Here is a 25805-nt window from a genome sequence, read left to right as displayed (position 1 = left end):
AGAGCCTAACAAGCTAGCTGTGGCATATTCAATATGCCAAAAACAGTAACAAGTCTCACAATGGAGACGTTTCTGGTGCCCGCTTGAGCAAATCAATGAGCAATGGGACATGACATTGTGACAGTGATACAGTGATATTGGAAAGGGATATTTTTTAAAGGTGGCTCTTAGGTAAGTGGACACAGCCATGGTGGACAAGACTTATATGATTGCTTCATATGGAAATGGGGAAAAAAAGAACTACTAAAAATTCTAGTTAAATGCAAACTCAATATGTGTCATTGGTGCTGCACTAAATCCAATCCAATTAGACTACAAGTACAAGCTGTCTGCTAGGGAAGCGACACTTCACTTTGGAGGGAAGAAGACACTCTCATGCTTGCAGTAAGACCATCAGAGGTGGGGTTGACACTAAACTGTGCTATTGGAGATGTAGGGGGAAGGGATTCTTTAAAAAAATACACATTTAAATACAAATGCCCTTTTAATTTTTTAATTTTTCACCTTTTTGGGTCACACCCGGTGGTGTACAGGGGTTACTTCTGGCTCTGTACTCAGCAATTATACCTGGTGGTGCTTGGGGGACATCATATGGGATGCCAGATCGGCTCCGTGAAAGGCAATCATCCTACCTGCTGTATTATCGTTCCAGTCCCACAAATACTCTCTTTTTATATGCAGTCCCTTTGTTCTTTTATTTCCATAACAAGAACGCACACACATGCCACAATGTGGTGCTCACACATTTGTCTATTGTCTATGGTATTGGCTAGGGGACACACTCTCTTATTTGTGCTCAGAGGGTCTTACACCCAGTGATTTCAGTGCCTGCACATGTCTGGTTATGGTGGGCTAGAAACACTTGTGGCATCAAGGAATCCAAAAACACAAAACTGCAGGGACCATTAAAGGCACAGCGATCCAAGTCTGGATTTTAGGCTTGCAAGGCAAGGCTCTTTTGCAACCAAGTCATTCTAGGTGGTTCAGGGAAAGAAATCTTCAGTTAGGAGTTGAAAAAAATGGATGGAGGGTAAGACGTAGAGGTGAGTATAGTAGGTGGCTTTTATTATGTGAAGGGTCACAGGTATACAGTTTAACTTACTCTACGCAGGCTTCAGAAGGGTTGGAGTGATAGTACAGTAGGGTGTTTGCCTTGCACCTGGATGACTCAAATTCCATCTAAGGCATCCCATATGGTCCACCAAGCACAGTTAGGAGTAATTCATGAGTGCCAAGCCAGGAGTAACCCCTGAACACCATCAGGTGTTCCCCTGCTCCCCCAAAAGAAGAGACTCAGAAGGGACATTTGGGAAGAGATGCAGCCTGTAGAAGGAAGCAGTTTGGGTGCAATATGAGGAAAACATTTCTGAACCGTTCTGCTGTCCAATAGAAAAAGTGTGTCTGGAACTCAGGATAAAAATCTTTGGGCAGAATTAAGAGAGTGAGCTTAAGTACAAGGAACCTGGGAGCTTCCCATGTTCACGGTCATCATCATCCAGAATTGTCCATTGCCCACTTTCTTCTGGGTTACTCTTCAGTGTAGTTCTGCATCCCTTCTTCCTGTCTCTTGAAGCTTCTTGGCAACTTCCAGACCACAGACAGAAGGGGGCACCCTATCCTCTTAGCTTAACAGCCTCAAATCCTGGAAAACCAGAAGACTGAGGGGGATGTCAGCGGCCCAAGGACCTGGACCGCGTCCCTCTTAATACAGAACCCTCCGTTCCTGTTCGAGGCCACCATTAGTTTCTTTAAAACGCAGAGTAAGTTTAGGAGGATTCTGATGCCACCGGATCTCTTAATATTCAACGGGGAGCCCTCAAGCTTCCTGGGGTAGAGAGGTCACTTTCTCCAGCAACAGTGGATAGACAAAAGGTTTGGTACTGCTGTTTTGTTTTCTGGACACTGGAAAGGATTCTCTTATGGCACAGAGCGGAATCTCTGGGGCATTGCAAACTTTGTTTTGAATGGACAGTTAGCCTCATCCGTGCACCGTTGTGTGTGTGTGTGTGTGTGTGTGTGTGTGTGTGTGTGTGTGTGTGTGTGTTTTCTTTCTGCCTTTCCAAAAGACCTCTCAGTTTTCTACCACTGGGGTCCCAACAAAGATACAGGTCCGAACCAAGCATCAGAGTTTCCCAAACACAGACACAGAGACAGACAGACAGACAGACAGACAGACAGACAGACAGACAGACACACACACACACACACACACACACACACACACATTCCCAGAGGGCCAAGTGGGCACAGCGAGGAGATCGACGTCCAGTCTCCGCACACTCGAGCAACTGGCCTTTGTTTGTGAATCGAAGCCGGGCAGGGGGCACCCTCCGGTGGCCGCGGGGCGGGCGCCTCCGCCGGGGGCTGGGGGGTGGGGGGTTTGGGGGTGCGGTGCGGCTCGGCGCTGAGCGGGGCGCTGCGGGGGAGGCCCCAAGCTCCAGCCCCGGCCGCCCGCGCCGCCCCCGCCCGCGCCGCGCGCCCAGCGCTGCGCTCTCCAGTCCCGCTCGACCGGCGGCCGCGGCGCGCTTGGCTGGGGCAGAGGCGAGAGGGGTAGGCGGGCTGCTGGGTTGGCGCTGGCGCTCTGCAGTGCAGTGGAGTGTTAGCCCAGCTCCCTATATGGTCGGAGCTTAGCTCGGCGCTGCTGAGACGGAGCCAGAGGTGGGAGGAGGAAGAGGAGGGAGAGGAGGAGGAGGAGGAGAAGGAGGTGGAGGAGGAGGAGGAAGAGGAGGAAGAGGAGGAAGAGGAGGAGGAGGAGGAGGAGGAGGAGAAGGAGGAGGAGGAGAAGGAGGAGGAGAGGAAGCCGCGAAGGAGGAGGAGGAGGAGGAGAAAGAGCGCAGCAGCAGCCGGCGCGCGCCGAGCGGCTGCCGGGGGAAGCCGAGGTGCCCGAGGCTGGGGCCCCGCCGACGCCTTGGGAGCCATGGCCGAAGGGGGAGAAGGAGGCGAGGACGAGATCCAGTTCCTGCGGACTGTGAGTCCCGGCGGCCGGGAGAGGCGGCGGGCAGGTGGGGAGGAGCGCGGGAGCGGGCGAGGAGGGGCTGCGCTGCGCCGCGGTGCCGGCTGCGCGGTGCCCGGTGCCGGGTGCCCGGCGCGGGCTCCGCACCCGCCCGCTGCAGAGGCGTTCTGGCCACCTAGCCCGCGCGGCCGCGAGGGGCCGACGAGTGCTCAGGGGCCCCCTTCTCCTTGCCTCTTCTTTCTTCCCCGCCCCGCACCCCAGACCTCCATCTCCACCTCTATTCGGTCGCCGGGACAACTTGCCACTAGATGGGAATCCTTGGATACCCAAACTTCCAACCGGGGCTCAGCTCCTTGGTTTGCCCGGACCTGGAGAATCACAAGTGGGAAGATCTGGCCCCCAAATCGGCCCTCTCTGTCTTCCCCAACATGCCACCCCTAGGTCTCTTTCGCCTCCTCCGGGGCGCCCCCCATGCTGGGGCGTCTGCACCGAGGTGCTGGCGGGGCACGAGCGAGCGTGGCGAGCGCAGCGGGAGTGGCGGGCGCCCCGTTCCAGTCCCGGGATCGCGGGGCAGCAATTCACCCACTCCCCGACCCTCGCTCTTTCAGCTCGGAACCGGCCCCTGCTGGTTGGAGCCGTACTTGCTCGCCCCGCGGGTCAGAGCCCAGGCTTCTGCCGCTCGCTCCTAGCTAGGAGCCCCGCTGGAGAGGGAAACCCCGGCTTGTGGCTTCGCGTCACTCAGGTCCCCTCGCTGGCACCGGAGGGTGCTGCTCCTCCCACATTTTAGGGGGGTGGTGGGGGAAGGGGAGTCTGTTGTAGCCAAGTCCACCTCGCCCCATTCGGAGGTAAGATAAAGCCCTTCAAGGTGAACGATTATCAGGGGGCATGCTGTGAGGTTGAAGATGAGGATGGGGCGTCGAGGTGCGCCCCAGCTCCGATTTGGGCCAGGTGACCTTGAGCCAATCGCACTACCCACCCTCCCTCGACTCAGTTTTCTCAGTGGTCAAGCGGAGAAAATATTTCAGCCCATTTCCGGGTGGTAGGGATGACATGAGATCGCGAATGTCACAATGTTTGGCCAAGTGTAAATTGCTCGCTAAGTGTTGGACTGTAGTGTGTGCGCTAACTGAAGAATCCCTCCCAACGGAATTCTTTCCTCTTCCTGGCGCCTTATCTTGAAGTGCCCCCATTTGATCGACTAGCTGAAGACCCCCCTTCTTAGCTCTTTTGCTTCTTTGGGGTCCTTCCCTTGACTTCTTGTTTCCTTAGGATTTTCTTTTGTTTCTCTTCAGAACACGGTTCCTCTTTCACAGTTAGGACTTGGGTCACACTTGGGGGACACAGATGGCCCCAATCACCCTTCTGGTGTATCTTTGTCCTGGGACTGATCTGCAGTCCCAGATGCCATCCTCACTCGTTACACTTCACAGGCAGACAGGATGACCCTGCCCACATGCGTCTGCATAGCAGTCTCCTTGTGAAGCTGCTGGTGCTTCCCCAAGCCCCAGGCTCTCCCCCAACAGGTGTCCTTGGTCCTGGCCTGGTGTTAACTCAAGTTTCCCCTGCCCTGATTATTCATTTTTCCCCCTTCTGATCACTGAGGTCTTCTCGGCATTGTTGATAGAAGAAATTTGCTTATGCCAGAGTCAGCATTGAAGAGAAGACCTAATCCCTACATTACATGTTCCCCGGGGCCTTCAGGTCAACAGCATCCCTGGGTTTTTGGTAGACTTGGAAGCAAGGCTTTGCTGTGTGCAGCAGTGCGTGGTGATGGTGTCCTGCATATTTATTATGACAGCGACCAACAAAGAAGCAGCTAGAAACCCCAGTGACGTCACATCACAGGGTTACTATTGTCTTCACTACAGGTGTGGACAGTGGATGCTTGGCCACTAGAGTGGGACTTTGGGCATTTGGAAGGCAGTGTGGGGGTCATCTTGTTTAGGCTTCTTTCTTGCCTTAGAGATCAATGCAGGTGGACTCCTTGAAAACCCATCTATGGCCCACATCCTGTGGAGTTCTGGGACCCAAACTCAGAACCCCATTTGCAGAGGCGCTGTATGGCTGAGAGGGTGGAAATAACTACGGGACAGCGACTACCAATGTGACATTGTCGATTCTTTTTTCTTCTAGCAATCAGCTCAGGTGTTGTTTAGTACTGTTTCTTAGTAACCTTGTAACACAGCTTAGCATTTCCCACTTTGGCTCATAGTAGAGATAATAGGTGATGAAACTGAGGCAAAAGAAATCATGTGACTGAGCCCAGGGTTGTCCAGCAAGTTCCTGAGAACTGTCATTACATAATGATAAATTAAATCTCCACTAGCGCCTCGCATTGAACATTTAGTCCAGAGGTTATAGTCTTATGAATGTACTGAGATGAGAACTGCCTCTTTCTGAACTCTGACACTCCCTCTAGAACCACAAACTAGACACAGTTATTTCTTTGAACCCAGTGACTTTAAATTTCCCATTTACACGGAATTTTGTCTTGTTCTCACTGCTTTTAGGAGAATCACAAATTCGTGAGATTTTCTATTTAGAATTTGCTGAAGTTCAAGAACGTCAGTTCTGTTGGAAGTCCCACACCTCTTTACCTCAGTGTTTCTTTCTTTCCCCAAAACAGTGTCTCTAAAAGAATTTTGGGCACAGCGTGTAAGTCATAGCACAGCTCCTCACATAACATTGCCCTGGACTGGAAGGGGTTGATAAATGATAAAGAAACAAAATCATCTCGTTGCCCCATGAAGCTTTAGAAGACTGTCATTGCAGAAAGTCGAGTCTTTAAACCAACTTTGAAAATTATATGTTTAGAGGGGTCTCACATCCAATTCCTGCTGGTGATGATGTCCTGCTTATTATGACAGTGACCAATAAAGAAGTGGCTAGAAATCCCAGTGACATCAAATCACAGGGTAACATTTTTCTTTTCTGTGGGTGTGGACAGTGGACACTTGGCCACTGTAGTGGGGCTTTGGGCATTTGGAAGGAGGTGAGGTGTGGAGTTCATCCTGGCTCTGTCAGCAGATCCTCCTGAAGCCCACCCTCTCCTAAGTAGGGGGCAGATTCTGAACGAGGGGTTTGATGCTTATGATGTGCTCATGCACATCGTGTTGGCTAACTGCTCCTGTACCCCAAACCTTGTAAAACTCCATGTCCTCTTCTGGCCTTTGGAAATCACTGGCAGTTACTTAAATCAATGAGAAAGAAGCAGGGAGGGAGAAGAAAAGGGAAGGGGGGGAGGGAGATGGAAAGTGCAATAAGACTTCTATAAGCCTAAAATTTTCCCTCCCCCTCCACCCCCCCCCTCGCTGGCTGTAGCATCATCTTTGTCCAATTGCTCCTGCTGACGCTGTAGCTGGTGTCACTGACGTGGCTCTGAAGCTGCTCAGAAGCAGATAAACCTGCCAGCCACTGATACGCAAGCACGAAGTTTAGGGTGAGAAGGGTGACAATTACCCTTTCTGCAGACAGTTGGTGGAGTGGCTGGCACTGTATCCTGCATTGAGAGTGCCAGGGAGAAGATATTTTCCTCCCCCACCCTCCTGATTTCCCCTCTCCCTCCACCTAAAAAAACAGCATATGAAAAAGAAAGGGAAAAATCCCCAAGTCTCAGCTTATTGTTTTGAGAATATTACCCGGAGCCTTCTGTGTGCCAACCCCCTCGCTCCCCCACCAAGTTCATTAAAACACAGCTCCACGTGAGATGGGCCTTCGTTTCCACTTGTTTCAATTAAAGATTGGTGATAGAGGCCTAATTTAGCTCTCCTTGTAGAAAGTTGTCCTCCTTCCTCTAAATTTATGGCTCTCCAGGGGCAAGAAAAGGCACTTGGGCTGAGAATCCAGATTGCTTCCTGCCCGGGCACGGAGGCAGATCCTGAACTGGGGCTGGGGCACAGTCTGCTCTCTCCAGAGCACTGTGCCAAGGTTGGAATGGTCAGGGAGTTTCTTTCTCTCTGTCACTTATACTTACTCTCCTGCAGGCTTCTCCCCCTTCCCTCGCTGGAGCCTATTTACATAACAGTTGTTTGAGGCCAGACTCCAGCTTTTGACCCCTTTCCTTCAGGAGTCCTTGGGCAGAGATGGGATAAGGGAAGGAATGACTTTCCCTTAGGCACAGCCACATGTGGCCTGAATAATAATGGGTAACTTAAGGAGGGGGTCCAGGGATGTGGACCCCAGATATCACAAGTGTCTGCAGTTGGAGAGCTGGCCTGCTGAATTCAGTTTGAAGTTGTCACTGTCACTGTCATCCTGTTGTTCATGGATTTCTTTGAGTGGGCACCAGTAACATCTCTATTACACTGGGCCCTGAGATTTTAGCAGCCTCTCCTTACTCGCCTTTCCCAACGATTGGAGGCTCTTTCAGGGTCAGGGGAATGAGACCTATCGTTACTGTTTTTGGCATATCGAATACACCACGGGGAGCTTGCCAGGCTCTGTCCTGCAGGGGGATTACTCTTGGTAGCTTGAAGTTACTCAGTTTGAAGTAACAAAATGCCGAAAGAGTCCCATACTCCGGGGCTTCCACCATCACTTTCCACCCTTACAGTCTCCTTTTCTCCCCTTTTCAGAGTTGGTCTGATTTTTACTTATTTGTTCTTGCAAAAATAATGTGTTTGTACCAGCTTTATGCTTGAGCAAAAAAACACAAAAAAACCAAACTAAAAACCAAAACCCCAAACTGGAAAGGCACCAAAAAATTACCCATTAAAGTGGAAAGGGGATAAAGTTAGGATCCCAATCGTCTGGTCTGCCATAGAGGTAGGGGGTGGGGCCTGGAGGCGATAGAGGAGGAAACTGGGGACATTGGTGGTGGAAAATGCACACTGGTGGAGGAATGGGTGTTGGATCATTTTATGGTTGAATTTCAATCATGAAAGCTTTGTAACTGTAGCTCACAGTGATTCAGTAAAAAATTAAATTTTAAAAAAAGCATGAATTACTGTTAACAGGCCAAACTGATCTTATTTAAAACCTCACCTTTTAGGTACTAGTAGCTAAACACCCCAATCCCTCTGCTCCCAGGAAATGTCCTTGATGAGGAGGAAGTGAGGTCCTTCTTACAAAGGAACTAGTATCTAAAAGGCCCTATGGCCACTAGCTCAGGATTACCCTTGACCAGGATTGTCCTGAGGGATTTTAAACTGCTTCATTCCAGGAGAAAGAGACAGCTACAGAGTGACTGTGAATTTGGAAATGATTGGAGTGCTTTATAACCCACTGTAAGAGATGTGAGACCAAGAACGGGGTCCACAGATGCCTGATGTCCGTGCACATTCTTTCTTTGGCTAATATGATCTTTAAGCAACACAAATGCACTGTAAGTGAATACACTGTTGAATAATTCTGCATTCCGTTTCCAATATTGACTTAGAAAATAAGCAGCCATATTTCTTTGGTCCCTTAGGACTGAGCTGAGGGGAAATGGTGGTGGTGGTGGTGGTGGTATGTGGTCAGGGAGATGACTCAGAGGGCTGGAGTGACTGTTCTGCATCCAGAGTCCTGGGTTTGATCCCTGCCACCTCGGGGTCCCTGCGACTCTTTCAGACATGGCCCCCATTCACTCCCCAAAGAAAAAGACAAGATGAAATTTATTTGGATGCACAGTAGTTGATAATTTGTTTTGGAAGGATTTGTGTTTAAAGATATCTTACTGTGTCTGTTTATTTGTATCTTCTGTTTCTTGATGATTTTTAAAATTTTCATTCCCTTCCTGGAAAGGATATTTTCTTTACTTTAGCACTTAATGAGACTTTTTTAGAAGTCACTTACTCCATCATTTTCTAGTTGATCTGACATCTTCCTAAATATTCTTACCAATTTCTTATATAGGACCAGAAAGACGGCCCCGTGTCTTTGGAAACCAATATTTCAGCTCAATTCCCGAAGTATTAGTTCTATATCCATATAACCCCTTCTGAATTTGCTCTGCTTTAAGCAACCTTAACACAAGTTTTATCCAGAATGAGTGGAATGAGGTAGTGGTTTTTTTTTTTTTTTAAGTTTTCAATTGAGGCAGGAATTCTTAGCTCATTGTGACCTTGAATTCATCACTTAAGAGCACTGAAGTTTTGTTTCCCTTCTTCTATGAAGACAGAACTTGCTTTAACAACACCTCAGAAGTGGTAGGAGAGGCCTCGGGATTCCAATTCTGCTCCACAGAGAGAAAAGAGTATTTTTGATATATTGGGTGCAGGGCAAACAGGGCTGCCTAAGAATGGGTCTGTGAGTGAAGTAGCACCCTCTCCCTCAGAGGCTCAGTATGCAGGCCCCTTACCTTCAAATTGGTTTATCAGTACATTTTGGAGATTGCTTGACTTAAGCAAATGCCAAGTCCTCTCAAGTTGCTCATCGATTTGCTTGGGTGGGCACCAGTAACATCTCCATTGTGAGACTTGTTGTTACTGTTTTTGACATATCGAATACACCATGGGTAGCTTGCCAGGCTCTGCCGTGCGGGCGAGATACTCTCGGTAGCTTGCTGGGCTCTCTGAGAGGGACAGAGGAATTGAACCCGGTTCCGCCACGTGCGAGGCAAACGCCCTACCCATTGTGCTATCGCTCCAGCCCCCTCTCAAGGTATTTGACTAAAACACCTAATTGAGAAGACAAGTCTGATGATAACAATAGCCTCCTGAAAGTCCAGGGATGCGTCCAGCCACCAAGGAGAACATTCAGAGTTATTTTTGTCGTTTTAGAAAATTACCAAAGCAACTGTTTCCCACAGGGCCACCTTTTCTTATTGAAATCCATATCTCTACCTCTCAGAACTGTCCCTTCATTTCTTCTGTTTGTTCTCTCTGTCTCTCTCTGTCTCTCTCTCTCTCCCTCCACCCCCCTCCCCCCGTCTCTCTCTCTTTTTTTTAAATTAGATATTCCTTCCTTCTAGAGCTCTGGGATCAGCTTGATTATAATGCCAACTCTGCTTTTTTCTACACCGGAGTTTGCTTCTATTCTCACGTCTCCTTGGGAGTCAGAGCCTTTACAAAGTTTCTTTTGGCTGCACCTGGACAGAGCAGATTCTTTTGTGGTGGGGAATCCTGCCAGAGCTGAGGCTGCAGGCCATCGCTTCTCCCCAGGGAAACAAACGGGGTCTATCTGGCTTCAGCCTGGTGTCCTCTCATGTTCATCTTCTTGTAGGAAGTCAGTTGGGACAAAGACATCTCCAGCTTCTGCACTTTCTCTGACTTCAGGGAGTTTTGCCATCCTAGCATCTCTGTAGTTCAAAGACAAGGAAGACAAAGCGCCGGCACCTTAGACCCAATTCTGCTGTGGGAAGGGGACTTGAGAGGTGCCAAGACATTTTCATCCCTCTTGCAGTCATTTCTGTTTCTGAATTGTTAGAAAACAAAGTTCATCTCTGAGACTGATGAGGCAGGATTCAGAAATGAGAGAGCTGTGTCTGCTCTCCTGCCATATCCTCTGTACACTCTCCCTAGCTCGGGGCACATTGCTGAGACTATTGGAATTTTTTAGATTTTTGTTATTCTAGGTGGGACACAGATGTACAGGTAGGAGACACTGAGACACCAGGCACTGTTTAGTTTTAGTGTGTGTGTGTGTGTGTGTGTGTGTGTGTGGTTTTTCTCTTTTGTGCTAAGGATTAAAACTAAGGTAGGGCCTCACATATACAAGGCATGAGATCTATCATGTTAGATGACTACAAATTACATTGGATTTTTGGCCCTTTGGGGATGGGGATGATGGTGGCCCCAGTCCTTGCATTGGGCAAGGCTTAGCTATCTTCTAAAGAAGAAAGGGGCCAGGGTAGTGCTTTGAAATAAGCCCTTCCGAATGGGGTGGGCATGTCTCAAATGTCTGTGGGACAGTGCACCTCCCTTATAACATACTTGGATCTGAGTCTATGTTTCTTCCTGAACTTCTGTAAATAAAATAAAGTTAATATATCCTCTAAAAAAGAGGGGTATGGAGCCATACCTATATCCCTGACCCACCAGGCCCTATTTTCCTGATGTTTTTATTTTCTTTGATCTCTCACCTTCTCTTCTCATTGACTTCTATTCTTCCTCTATCCCCAACATACACACACACACAAACACACACACACTCTACAGGTTTGTCTACTTGAGAAGATCTTATTTTTATTGGCTTCAGCACCCAAGAAAAAGGAGAGCAAACATTATACCTAAAATGAGATTGCAAAATAGTCCAGAAATTTCCTTCACAGTGAGCCGTCCCCTCTGGGCTGACAGCTGCGTGCTGCTGTTTGGAGCAAAAGAGGCAGACGGAAGCTCTGGAGACCGAGCTGCAGCCGCCAGTGCAGAACCTTATAGGCCATCAACAGTTTTTTCTGCAACTTCCGTTTCTGTGTGGTTTCTGTTGGAAGCAGCCCGTGTGATGGGAAAAGCGGCACATCCTAAATAAAAGATGAAAGAGTGGATTGGGGGTCAGTGTCAGTGTGAGCCCTGTTCAGAAGTCTTATCTTTCTCCTTGATTTGCCTTTGGGATAAATGACATTGACTCAGGAAATCTTCTCCATCAAAATACTGAAATGCAAAATCGTTAGCTCAGCAGGTAACATTAATGATTAGCATCTTTAGCAGTGGAGCTAAGCAGAGTCAGTTCCTCAAGGAATAAGAATCAGATCAGTTGCTGAAAGATGAAAGCGCTTGGGAGCATTATCCAGAGGGGAAAGCCTCAGTGGGCATTGCACTGGTTCTTGGGAGAACCCTGAGTAGACAGAAGAAGTCCTCAGGGCATAGAAGTCTGGGTTTGGGGTTGGGATACTGAGAGTCTATCTTTATCTACTTATGACCTTTTATCAGAGTAGGCATACCTTTGAACTACCTGAGGGGAATGGCAAATCTCATTAGAGGAATTGGGAAAAACCCTCTGAAGCGGGCGCCCGGTACGCGCACGCGCGCGCACACACACACACACACACACATACATATAAACACAGTATGTTCTAACTATAAACACCATTGATAGGTGCTTGTAGGAATCTTTAAGCAAAATAATGTGTAAACAGAACAGGTCCTTTAGTCACATTGTTCAGTTCAGTGCTGGCTGTTATTGTTTTTCCTCTCATTACCATTATGATGAAACAACTTTGAATAAAACAATCTTGTTGGAGGACCTGTCATATTTTGTTTTAGGTCATTCTGGATTTGTATCTCAAACTGTATAAGATGAGGTGACTCTACATCAAAGTGAGCTAAGGGGCTGCCTTCCTGAAGGAGAAAGGTGTTTCAGGGAAAAGAAACTCCAAAATCACGGAATTTATTTGTTTGCATGTTACCCATTGACCAGGCCAAGCAACTGCTCTGGAATCCTGAAACCAAGTTGGACCAATTCCTAGAGCAAATCAAAGGAGCATGCCTTGTATAGCTGAGCCAACAGAGCAATCCTCCAACAGAGCAAATGGAAAAGACTCTTACTGGAAGCTGGGTTTGTCAACGGGACCAGTGACAGGGCCTGACATTTTCTCTCTGATAATTTCACAGTTGAATTGTCTAATGGATCTTAGAGGCAAGAGCTAGTCAGTGGAACTATAGGAAAGAATGGAAAGTTCTCCATCAAGGGCACATCAATGTCTAGAGTATAAGAAGTATTGATTCTCTGTGCCATGAACCAGATCCAGACTGTAAATAATACCAGGGTAGTAAGAGAGATCCCGTTAGCCACAACTCCGCATTGAACCAAAAGCTGAATCCAAGAGATTGAATCAGAAGAGGACCACCATGCCTGAAAAGATCATCTTTATCATTCAGATATATGAATGTTGTTCTGAAATAAAGCAGTGGTTCACCACAAAGTCATATGTCTTTTATTTCCAGGCTCACCAGGAGAGGAGTTCAAAAGTAAACCTTAGTGATGTCTTGAGCAAATCTCATTGCCAAAGCATTCAGACTGAGAAAATTAACAGAGAATATACTAGTCATATGGGTAAACTCAGAGCTAAAGTACTCACTCTCTTTGATGGTATTTCTTTTGCCAAATACCTAGAGGATTGTCAGCCGTTCCTTGGGGTGTAGTTCCAGTTACAAAGACCTGCTACTGCTGCTTACAGCTCCAGGGTGCTTTGAAAATAGGAGGAGTCAAAAGATAGTACATTTTTTTGGGTAAATGTCTAGCATTTGCCTAATCCACATACAATTCCAGACGCCACTTGGTCCCCAGCATCTTACCACATGTAGCCTTGAAGGCCTCTGAACACCATCCGGGTACCTTGGCAATTTCCAGAACCAAAGGGTCAGAACAGGATTGCATCCTTGTCCCTTGCACTGTATCATAGCCCAGTTGGCCAGGAATTGATGGTGGGACTCCTAGATCTTTTGAGCACTTTTTGATAAAAAGAAAACAAAAGTGGTGAAGGAACTGAGGGTGTTTGTCAGGAGTACTAAATATTTTTATATAGAAGGGGTTGTTTAAAATAACAGTTGTCCAGTTGCCTGATTATCTAAAAATAGATTCCAATCAACCTAAAGCATTAACCTTAGATTATAAACTATAGGAACACAGAAGTCTTCAATTCAGTCTACTCCAAATATCTAGCTGTACATTGTACATTGTACATTGGAGGACTTTCAAACTTAAAACTTTGGGAGCTGGGAACATAATTAAATGTACGAATTCAGTATTATTTATGAATAAAAGAGGGCTTGATCCACACATTAAAGACTTCGTAAATACTGTCAGACAAACAAGAATACTTGTGCATCAGAATCTGCATTGCCTGCCAGTTTGCATGCAGCCCTGGATGAGTTTTTTGCAGCCTCAAAACCTGAGTGAATACAATCTCTAGAATGATGAGTATTTTTAGGAGGATAGCACTCACAATACACATTAAGGCTCTTGGATGAAAATGTTAGCATGAAGACAATGTATCATTTATCACAGTGTTTAAGAGAGAGATTGGCAGACAGACAGATTAATGGGCTTAATAAATGATAGACTTGATCACCAAAGTGAATTCACATCATGCTAGCATTTAAACACTCCTTAAAATTGTAACATAGATAGAGATGAAATTTAAAGTTAATAGTATATCCATTCAACATTTGTTGACCAGCTACTTATTTTATGTTCCTAAAAAGTTACTGTTAGTTGCATAAATGAATAAAAATATTTTTTTCTTTCAGGGGAGGGTGTGATGTTGGGCTACAGTTGGCTGTGCTTAGGGATTATTCCTGGCTTTTCTCAGGGATCACTCCTCATCGTACTTAGGGGAACCGTATGCCAGGGAGCAAATGCAGGTCAGCCACATGCAGGCAACTGCCTTACCCGCTGTGCTATCTTTCCAGCTCAATAAGACTTCTTCATGTTTGAAGCGTTTCAATAAAAGTACAGCAAAGATACTGGTCATTTCAGATGAATTTATAGCAATTATTTTAACTTTGCCGTGTTTATATGCCGCAAAAATTTTCTTATTAATGTGTGTGATCTCGGTGAAATTTTTAATGTCTTTTCCTCTTCCCTCATGTGCTGAGAGTAAGAGTAGAGTTTGTCTCAAAGGGTCATCATGAGGATTAAATGAGTTAATGATGTAAAGTGCTTGGAAGAGTGTTATGCACATAGTAAGTCCTCAATAAATAATTTTCTGTTAGTATTGTCTTAGGGAACAGTGTAAACATTGACATGAGTTATACTTGCTGTTCTGAATGTCATTGCACACTCATTTTGTGTTTGAAAAATACAAGGGTTTATTACTGAGTGATTGTTCTGTGTTCTTGATTCCTGGCATTATACCTGGAGAATGGGAAAGGGCTTGGAATAGACTTGGAGTCCTCAGGAGTCAAACTGACAGGTCAGTTCTTGGAGGGTCTACTTTGTACAACCTTTTGATGCAAATGTTCACGGATATTTCCTTAAGCAATTTTTGATACTGTATATGATTGGATGGGCGGCAGAAGTGGAGAACACTAAACACAAATAGCTTATTTTCCTGGATTTTGAAGATTATTTTTCAGCCTATGTTTTAGATATGGAAATTCACACCTACTTGGGAATTCACTGTGTTTTCAGTAACACAAGGTAATCCCACCTGGACTGTGCATCAGGACAGACAGATCACCTTTTCAGGTATAAGAATGTAAAACAGGAACTCCATAAATAAGTTCATTCTTGTTACATGCATTTAACAAGTGTCCCCCCTTTCCTCTGAGGGGACATTTTTCCCCTGTCAAAAGAAAAATATAAAGAATGCATAAATATAAAAATATAAATATTAGAACCTAGGCAGGAGTAAAGTCTTATTGCATATGTATAAAGCTCATATCCTAATCAAATAAATTTCAAAATAAAATTAAAGTTATTATGGCATATTTATTTATTTATTTATTTATTTATTTATTTATTTATTGCTTTTTGGGTCACACCCGGCGATGCACAGGGGTTGCTCCTGGCTCTGCACTCAGGAATTACTCCTGGCGGTGCTCAGGGGACCATATGGGATGCTGGGAATCGAACCCGGGGGGGTCGGCCTCGTGCAAGGCAAACGCCCTACCCGCTGTGCTATTGCTCCAGCCCCGGCATATTTATTTTTATACATCAATATTATTGTGCTAATTCACAATTAAGCATAATTGTATACAATTTTCATAAATGACTATCATTAGTAAAAAATTTGCCTCCCAGATCAATTTTAATTTTTATGAAATGTCCTAGTGTTCCCTTACAATCAGTCTTAAAGTTGATGATTTCTCTGGTAGCGCACACCATTTTCATATCACCATTAGCACCATTGTCATCAGTGTCAACCCCATTATCACATGTGGTCTCTGATGAGAGAAGCCTTGAGAGTAAGACAGACCAGAGTGTGAACTTTAGATTCATCTATTGCAGCCTGTGAGGCCCTAACATTTTTTATGTGTTTAAACTGGGAATATATTGTTTTCAGGGGCTTTTTGAGATAAGTGTGAAAATGCTGTGGACTTGAAATAAACTTAATAGCTGGCTCCTCCTATGCACGTTTTCCTTGTGTGTTACAATTACGATGTGGCATAGTTACCATTTTAATGGTTGGTCCTGCTCCTGGACCCTTAGTGAATGGGGATTCCCTTTGCCAGGTCCCCAGCATCCAGGTTCAGCTTTGCTTCCACAAGACACCTGGGGTCTTGGAGCAGCTGCTTTTCAGTGATATGAAAACTGTTTGGGAGTAGAGAATGTACACAAAACTGCTTATTTACTACAATTTCTAACTCAATTAATTGGGAAAAAATTGAAAACGCTATCCCACCTGCTTCCTAGAAGCCTCAGCTAAATGAAAACCCGTGGGCATGTATGCGTTCAAGCTTTATTTCCTGAATCCAGGAAGGCTACAGTCCCAAACTGCCTTTAAGCAGACACCAGGCCCTGACTCTCAGCTGCCGGGTAGGTGATGACATATTCATGGCTTGGTCCCAGGACTGCTTTGGTCTCTGGTCAGGCTAAGTGCATGCCACTCATGTTCATGTCTTGGTGACTCTTCCAGAATAAGCAGACAGATATCTCACCAATCTAGAGAAGGCTTCCTAATATGTTTAAACTCCCCAAGTCAAATGAAAATAAAATAGCAGATTTCGAATTGTAGAGTAAGTGAGATTTAGGGGCAGCCTCTCTCTATAGCCTTTAGAAGTAGCCTCCCTCCTTCCCTCTTTCTCCCTCCCTCCCTGTCTTTCTCTCCTTTCTTTCTTTCTTTCTTTCTTTCTTTCTTTCTTTCTTTCTTTCTTTCTTTCTTTCTTTCTTTCTTTCTTTCTTTCTTTCTTTCTTTCTTTCTTTCTTTCTTTCTCTATTTCTTTCTCTCTCACTCTCTTTCTTTCTTTCTTTCTTTCTTTCTTTCTTTCTTTCTTTCTTTCTTTCTTTCTTTCTTTCTTTCTTTCTTTCTTTCTTACCTTCTTTCTTTCTCTATTTCTTTCTTTCTCTCTCTCTTTCTTTCTTTCTTTCTTTCTTTCTTTCTTTCTTTCTTTCTTTCTTTCTTTCTTTCTATTTCTTCATTTCTTTTCTTTTCTTTCCTTATTTTTGGTTTTGGGGCCACACTGGTTATACTCAGGGATTACTCCTTGTGGGCCCAAGGGAATGTATATGGGGTGTCTGGTATTGAACCCGGATTGGCCATGTGCAAAGCAAGTGTCTTACCCTCTGTACTATCTCTTGGCCACTGAACTATATTTCTTTTTGTTTTTTCTCTTTTGAAGTTGAATTGCTATGAGATGCACAGTTACAAAGTTAATCATGATTAGATTTCAGTCATACAATATTCCAATACCTGTTCCTTCACCAGTGTACATTTCTACCACCAATGTTCCCAGTTTCCCTCCTGACACCCCAACTCCCCAGGCTGCTTCCATGGCAGGCACTTTTCTTCTCTCTCTTTCTCTCTCTCTCTCTCTCACACACTCTCTCTCTCTCTCTCTCTCTCTCTTTCACTATTTCCTTTTGGGTATTATGGTTTGTAATATAGGTATTGAAAGGTTATCATGTATATCCCTTCTGGAGTGATAGCACAGTGGGCAGGGCGTTTGCCTTGCACATGGCCGAGCCGGGTTCAATTCCTCCATCCCTCTTGGAGAGCCCAGAAAGCTACTGAGAGTATCCCGCCCACATAGCAGAGCCTGGCAAGCTACCAGTGGCGTATTCAATATGCCAAAAACAGTGATAAGAAGTCTTATAATGTAGATGTTACTGGTGCCTGCTTGAGCAAATCAATGAACAACAGGACGACAGTGCTACAGTGCTACTTTCAGAACTTCTGGAATATCTTTCATTGCTTTGGCACTCATCACTAACAATACTATATATATTTACTTATTTATCCTGTTTGTTGTTCTTCTAGCACTAGGGACAAGAACTTTGTCTTCTCACTCCCACTATTTTTTTTAATACTAAGGAAAATGCTTTGGACATAGTAGTCATGTTGAAATAGTTCGTGTATTAATGACTAAATCTCACCTGCTGGTCTTCCTGAGATCTTGCTATCAAAATTTCCTTTTCTGTTCCCTTATGGTTGGCAAGACTGGTGCCAATGAAATGTGTTTCCAGCAAAGATAATGAAGATAAAAATAAATTAAACACTCGGGAAGGAATAGTTAATTTTGACTAGGGAGTCAGGGGAAATTGAAGAGAAGGGAATAGGTAAGTTGGTTGAGTTTATTAAGTGTTAGTGGGCAAAAATGGGGTTAAAAGTGTATTTCACTATGTCTGTCCCTCTCTTTCTGACTTATTTCACTTAACATACTTTCCATGTTGATCAGACAAAGAACGATTGAACTCATTTGTGGAATATAAAGTAACAAAATGGGAGAGTAACACCCAAGAATAGTAGAGATAAGTACCAGGAGGATTACTCCACAGCTTAGAAGCCGGCCTCACATGCTGGGAGAAAAGGCAGCTCAGATAGAAAGAAAAGGAAACACCAAGTAAAGGGTGCTGGAAGCCCCACTCAGGATGGGAGATGCGGGCTGAAGTGGACTATAGACCAAACATGATGACCACTCAGTACCTCTATTGCAAACCACAACACCCAAAAGGAGAGAGCGAACAAAAGGGAATGCCCTGTCACAGAGGCAGGATGGGGTGGGGGGGGCGGGGTGGGGGTGGTGGGAGGGATGCTGGTACCATTGGTGGTGAAGGATGGGCACTGGTGGAGGGATGGGTACTCGACCATTGTATGACTGAAATCCAAGCATGAAAGTTTGTAAGTCTGTAACTGTACCTCACGGTGTTTCACTAATAAAAATTTTTTTAAAAGTGTATTTCACATTGAAGGATCATTGTAAACTGTAATTCGAGTTTGGAAGTAGGTGGCATGATCAGGGAGCAAGGAAGACTGTGGGGAGATGACTATGGGAAACCATTTTGGAAGGAAATCAAGATCTTACTTTTCTCCTTTAGGTAATGGAGAACTAGCTAACAAATTCAATTAAGGGATTTGAAAGGCGTCTCCAATGTTAATTCAGTCCTGTAATTTTGGCAAAGTAGAATATATAGACATAGATTATATAAGCGCACTTTTATTCCCCCATGAGCTGCTTCACAATTGGTTTGATGCTGTGAGAACTGAACCCCAAGAATTGGCCCTGGAAGGACAAATTTTGATGATCTGTGCTGTTGTATCTGGAAACTCAGGGGTTGAGAAGTCAGAAATTATTAGTAAGAGTGAACATCCGCTGATAGGACCTGGCCTTACTCCTGGAAACTAAAGTTCAAGTCAGTGATTCCCAAAGTGGGTGATACCATCGCCTTCGAGGTGCTGGAGCAATAGGGAGATTTGTAGGAGCAGGTATACCTCAGGGGTGTTAATGGTGCAGCTTAAGCAGAAATCGTGTTTGCTTAAAGAAGTTAGATTTCCAGGGGAACACACACACACTCTCTGTCTCTGTCTCTCTCTCTGTCTCTGTCTCTCTCTCTGTGTTTTCTGGAAAGGCTGGTAGGCCAAATAATTTTAAGAAACCCTGGTCTAATAGAGGGACTGCACTCATTTGTGGAGTATAGGGTAGCATCACATGAGGCTGACACCCAAGGATGGTAGATACAAGGGCCAGGGGGATTGCCCCATAGCTGGAAGACTGCTTCATGAATGGAGGGGAGAAGGCAGATGGAATAGAGAAGGGATCACTAAGAAAATGATGTCTGGAGGAACCAGTTGGGGTGGGAGATGTGTGCCGAAAGTAGATAATGGAACAAACATGATGACCTCTCAGTGTCTGTGTTGCAAGCTATAATGCCCCAAAGTAGAGAGAGAGTATGGGGAATATTGTCTGCCATGGAGGCAGGGGGAGGGTGGGAAAGTGGTGGGGGATACGCGGGATATCGGTGGTGGGGAATGTGCACTGGTGGAGGGATGGGTGCTTGATCATTGTGATATTATAACCCAAACATGAAAGCCTGTAACTATCTCATGGTGATTCAATAAAATTAAAAAAATTAAAAAAAAAAAAGAAACCCTGGTTTAGGTTTTACCTAAACTTTCCTTCAAGGGACTTAGCACTGCTCTTAGCTGGAGAAGATGAAGATGATTCACCTTGGCTCAGGACAAAGGGGTTAAAGTGACCAAAAAAAAAAAGACATGTTAAGAACATCTAGAAAATAGAAAGTGATTAGCCCGAAGGGCTGGGGCTCTGAGAGCAGCGTTATTGGGGACAGTGGCTATTAAAGTGAAGAGTCAGCAGTGGCGCTGTGTCCCAGACACTCCTGGATCCTTCCTTCTTTTTTTCACACCCATTTCCTCCTCGCTGACTTAGAGGAAAAAAGAGTTTCTGGAAATAAGGTGTTTGGAAAGAATGTCAAGCACATCTGCTGCAGAAATTCTTTCTATATTTTATATGAACATATAAACATTATGTTTTATATATATGTATATATAACAAATATAGAGTGTATATATAAGAACTGGTATGTATTGCCTGGCAAGCTCTCCATAACGTATTCAATATGTCAAATATAGTAACAATGATGGGTCTCTTTCCCCTCACCCTCCAATGTGGCACCGCTGGGAAGAATGAGTAAAATCGAGAAAGGCTGCTAAAATCTCAAGGGTAGGATGAATGGAGACATTACTGGTGCCCACTTGAGCAAATTGATGATCACTGGGATGAAAGTGATGACAGTGATTCAGTGATGTATTGCTAAGATGAATTTCCATGAGCAGGTTAGCAACAAAAATTGGGCTTCTATCCTAATATCCTAAAATTTTTGCGTCCCTCGGAAAGTTGTTTACTGGGGGACTTGAGTGATATTAATAAATACTCCAAAATATTTATATGAAAACTTATCAAGTCAGACTTCAAGTTTACCAAATGAATAATATAATGGTTCAAATCTATTATCTATGTATAGTTTTAAAGTTCATTAAGCTATTTGATGAGTGAAGAATTGATAGGGAAAATAGAAATGGATGTTTCTGAAAGGATGTTTGCCTCAGACTCACACATTTTAGTGTACATCTTGGGTCCTTTTTTGTCACAAGAAGTAGAATGCATAAGAAGCTTCAGCCCTACTAGTAAATACTTACTCTCCAGTTCTCAGTATTCTTAAACACCAAAACTTTTTGCCCCCATCTCTTTTCCTATTAAAACTGGACATGTGACAGTCTAGTTTTCATTCAGTGTGTGCCCACTGGACAGGTCTATGCCCAATATAAGCCACCCACAGGATATTACCCAATTGCAAGAGACTCTTGACCATATTGAACAGAGACATTTTTTCAGTGGTAATATAACTCCAAGGAGATCTTAATTGGAACACAAAAAGTGGAAAAAAAGTTAGGAGTTAGGAAGGTAACAGTTGGTAAATTAAGATGGCAGTGCAAATGGTTAAAAGGTTGTGTATTGAATCTAAATGCAAAGATCCTGAGGGCTCTTCAGGGCAATCTTTTCATAGGCTTGATTTATTTGGGGCCAGCATCAAACCCACAGCTGTGCTCAGGGCTTGGTTCTCTGTTTGCACTCAGAGGTCACTCCTGGTGGGTTTGGGGAACCATAAGGGATTGGGCCAGGGTCAGCCGAGTGCAAGGCAAGTGCCTTACCTGCTGTATGATCTCTCTGGCCTCAAACTGATCAGTTTTTTATGGCCGTAAAAGTTTTGGGGCTTGTTTTATGGCTGTAATAAAGCTTTTATGGCCAAAAGAAAGAAGTGGCACGATTACAAGCTTTGGTATCCATATAGCAGGAAGCAGGGAAGCAGTTGGAAAGTGATTGCCATGGTCCAAGTGACTGAAACAAGTTTTGTTGCAACACTGAGCCAGTTTGGAGACCAGTCCACGGGCCTGTGAAGTTGTATATCTTGGTGTTTGGTGTGCTTATTTGGTCTGGGCTCTGTTGGGGGAAGTAGTACTTTTAGATGAACCAGTCCTTTCTAAGTGTGGTGGATCTCACTGGGGGTCCCAGATAACTACTTTCCCAAGAGCAGGCTTCCAGGTAAAAAGTTAGGAGTTAGGAAGGTGACAGTTGGTAAATCAAGATGGCAAGAGCCTTTTTCTATAGTCTTGTGGACAGAGTTGAGGGAACCATTTTAAATATAAGTTAGTGTTCACATTTTTCAGCTTCTTTAACTCTTTTGTGAATGCTCCTCACCTTTTTACTGATTTATCATTAGTTTATAATATTATATAATTTTGTAAGTTTAACCCCTTTCTTGGGGGTATCGTGCCGCCAGCAGGTCAACCAGTACCTGTGGGGCAAGTGCATCAACAACCTAATGGTGCCTTCAGACTTCCAGATACCCCCAAATTGCTGCTCTGCTTTTTGTCCAGACCTCAACAACTTGGGGCCAACTTTATCAAGAAATTAAACAGCCAAAAGTTAGGTATGTAGGATACACACCCACAAACCACCTCTGGCTCAGCTATATAAGCTCAAAGCTGCTGCCCCCTCTCCTCTTGGAGAGCCTGGCAAGTTACTGAGGATATCCTGCCTGTACGGCAGAGCCTGGCAAGCTACCTGTGACGTATTTGATATGCCAAAAACAGTAATAGCAACATGCTCTTCATGTTCCTGGAGCGAGCAGATGCCATTGGGCTACACTAGCATGCGACAGGGACAAATGGAGACATTACTGGTGCCCGCTCGAGCAATTGATGAGCAGCGGGTTGACAGTGATACAGTGATACAGGGAACCCCTTTCTATGTGTATTTTATTCACTACATCCACCACCAAAATTCTGGTGTCCTCCTAAGCCCCCCCCCAGAAGATCAGTCTGCTTACTCCTTTCACCCCACCTCTTTCCCTCTGCTACACTCCATAGCTTTTATTGAGTTCTGAGTTAGTTTTGCTGTTTTTCACAGATCATTTGTCTTAGTTATTTATATTCCACATATGAATGAAACTACCCTGTAATATTTTCTATTTCCTTGTTTTACTTGGCATAATCACCTCAAGTTCAATCCATTTTTCCCAAAGTAACATGATTTCTTTTTTTTTCTAAGCAGTGAGAGTAGTATTTCATCAAATAGATATGCATCACAACTTATTTGCTCAGTCGCCTGTTTAAGGGCATTTACCATGATTCGATGATTTGGCTATGTTCATATAGCTGTGAACATGGGCACAAACTCTTTTTGAATTTGAATTTTGAATTTGTGTTTTTTTATTCTTTGGATAAATGCCTAGGAATGGTTTCATTTGCTCAAATGATACTTCTAATTTTTATTTTTAAAAGAATGTCTATGCTCAGCCTCTATGTTTACCATAGAGGCTGAACAAATTCACATAACTTTTTGTGATAAATTAAAAAAAATTTAATTACCATGAATTGCAGAGTTATACGGTTATCTATTACTTAGTTTCAGGGCATGCAATGTTCAACACAAATCTCTTTATCACATTCTACCAACAGTGTTGAAGAAGAGGCTTGACCCTTCTTCTTCCAACTCTCACAGTCCTCCAACCCTTCAATATTCATTGCTTGGATCTTTTCTTCTGGGTGTGAGGTAATAAGTTACTGTGGTCTTTATTAGCATTTCCTTACTAATGAACATTTTTTATGTATCTTTTTGCCATCTGCATCTCTTTTTTAAAAAGATCCTTATTTCTACTATATTTATTCTTTAATGCATTGATTATCATTTTTCTAGACAAATATTCCTCGGGTCTTTTGGAATAATAATGTTTAAAAATGGAGTCATTTAAAAATACTAGCTTAAAAAATGTTCTCTTTGATACCTTCCACCTTAGGATACTTTTCACATACTTAGGGCAAAAGAACTCATCCTAAATTTATCCCACTTATTATCCTGTGCTTAATTTGCTGATTACCTTACAAAGTAGACCACTAGCTAATTCCACATTTAGGAAGAGGTACTGAAGCATAGTCTGGTTTAATTAAGTAATTTTTGTTAGCAAATCAGAAATAGCCTACTACCTAGAAAATAAATGGTCTCAGTAGTTTAAGTGGAAATAGACTTAGTTTTCTAATTTAACCTAGTGATGACAGTGTCTTTTCTGATCTCTTGAAAGGTATATTCTTACAATATATATTTATATATTCAAAACAATTGTTGTTATTCTTTTAATGAGTATATAAAATGATTTTTTCATAATTAAATCATACATATCATATACACTTTTACATTATAGTTACATGATTTTAGCAATTATATGAGTAGATATTTTGTGACAAAATCATATATATGATATATATTTGCATGTGAAATATAATTGCTTGATTCTATCATTAAATATGTTGTGACAAAAATGTATGAATATTCTATAAATATTTGTGCATTAAGTGTTAAAAATAAAATATCTAGTGAAATTATCTTTCAAGAATGGAAACAAAATATATATTTACAGACACAACAAATCTAAGAAAGTTTGCCCCAACAAAACTTTAGAAATTAAAATGACCCCAACAGAGCATCTGAAAAGGAAAATAAAACTAGAGTAAGCAAGTCTATATGAAGTAACTTTTAACTTGTAGGATTAGAAATAGATCTGTAGCACTGGCACTGGTGTCCCATTGTGATCGATTTGCTCTAATGGGCACCAGTAACGTCTCCATTTTGAGACTTGTTGTTAATTACTGTTTTGGCATATTGAATACACCACTGGTAGCTTGCCAGGCTCTGCCATGCAGGTGGGATACTCTCAGTAGCTTGCCTGGCTCTCCGAGAGGGACGGAGGAATCGAACCTGGGTCGGTCTCGTTCGAGGCAAACGCCCTACCTGTTGTGCTATCACTCCAGTCCAGACTGGACTAGAAATAGATCAGTGTCCAAAACTCTAGCCAATAATAGCTTATTTATCACTAAGGAAATGATTTGTAATGAAGAATTCTTAGATCCTGGTACTGGAGAAACTGCCTACCATGTTCAACCCCCCAAGTTTGACCCCCTGGTACCTACCTCCTCCATCATTAACCAGAACCCACAACTCTGACTCCTATATCTTTTTTGATCCTATTTAATTTTTGATAGAAAAGTTGTGATATTAATTTTAAGTTTTAATTTAAATACGCAAGTTAAAATGTCCAAATTGCTCTGAAGAAGAAAAAAATTACACATCTTTAGGGGGCTGGAGCAATGGCACAGTGGGTAGGGCGTTTGCCTTGCACATGGCTGACCCGGGTTCAATTTCCAGCATCCCATATGGTCCCTCCAGCAGCGCTAGGAGTAACCCCTGAGTGCAAAGCCAGGAATAACCCCTGATTATCACTGGGTGTGACTCAAAAAGAAAAAAAAAGTATGCAACTTTAAAGCAAATATATAAGGATATGTCATAGACATGCCTCCAGACCTTGCACCAGGCTGTTTCATTCAGGGGAACCTAGAGGGGGCGTGTGAGTTTCCCTCCCTGCCCCAACAAAGCCAGCCCTGGCAGCCCAAAACCTCCCAAACTCAACTGCTGAACTCATACTCACAGCTGGTCTCCACATGCTTGGATGAGCTGCACCCATGAGTGAATCTTTTTCTGGACCATGCAACATCTCATGCTTTGTACCACTGATATACCAAGAGTAGCACACCACGTTTAAAGTAGAAGACAACCAATCTTAGGGGGAAATACATTTACACACATATATTTATACACACACAAGCCTCAACCTTTAACAACATGTTACTACTCTTTTATAGAAGGGCTTAATGGCTTCTGGGTGAAATACAACAATATCCACACACTTTCCTCTAAAAAGCCCTTTTAGGATCATTTTTAGTGGATTTTTCATAACAAGCAATCACTGTATCACTGTACCACTGTCATCCCGTTGCTCATCAATTTGCTGGAGCGGGCACCAGTAATGTCTCCATTGTGAGACTTGTTGTTACTGATTTTGGCATATCAAGCAACACAAAATAAATTATTTCAGTCTGCTTAGCGGCTAGGGTTTTGGGTTTGGGATGGAAACATTCAAAATATGGTGTGTGAAGGTGTAATGTGGTGGAATTGGTGTTCAAATATAAAATGTAATCAAT

The 25805-nt window shown here is 43.8% G+C and overlaps 1 protein-coding gene across 6 annotated transcripts in view; it reads left to right on the top strand.

The window, feature by feature from the left end:
• The first annotated feature begins 2755 nt into the window (after nucleotides 1-2755).
• Nucleotides 2756-25805, top strand: part of RYR3 (ryanodine receptor 3) — a 605205-nt gene continuing 582155 nt past the window's right edge. For all 6 annotated transcript variants that reach the window (XM_055132600.1, XM_055132599.1, XM_055132596.1 and 3 more), the window contains exon 1: nucleotides 2756-2968. In XM_055132600.1, coding sequence (XP_054988575.1) covers nucleotides 2918-2968 — 51 coding nt within the window. In that variant the 5' untranslated portion in view covers nucleotides 2756-2917. The remainder of the gene's footprint in view (nucleotides 2969-25805) is intronic.

The sequence above is a fragment of the Sorex araneus genome, chromosome 3, assembly GCF_027595985.1.
Source record: "Sorex araneus isolate mSorAra2 chromosome 3, mSorAra2.pri, whole genome shotgun sequence".
Taxonomy (NCBI): domain Eukaryota; kingdom Metazoa; phylum Chordata; class Mammalia; order Eulipotyphla; family Soricidae; genus Sorex; species Sorex araneus.
This window is presented reverse-complemented; position numbering and strand designations above follow the sequence as displayed.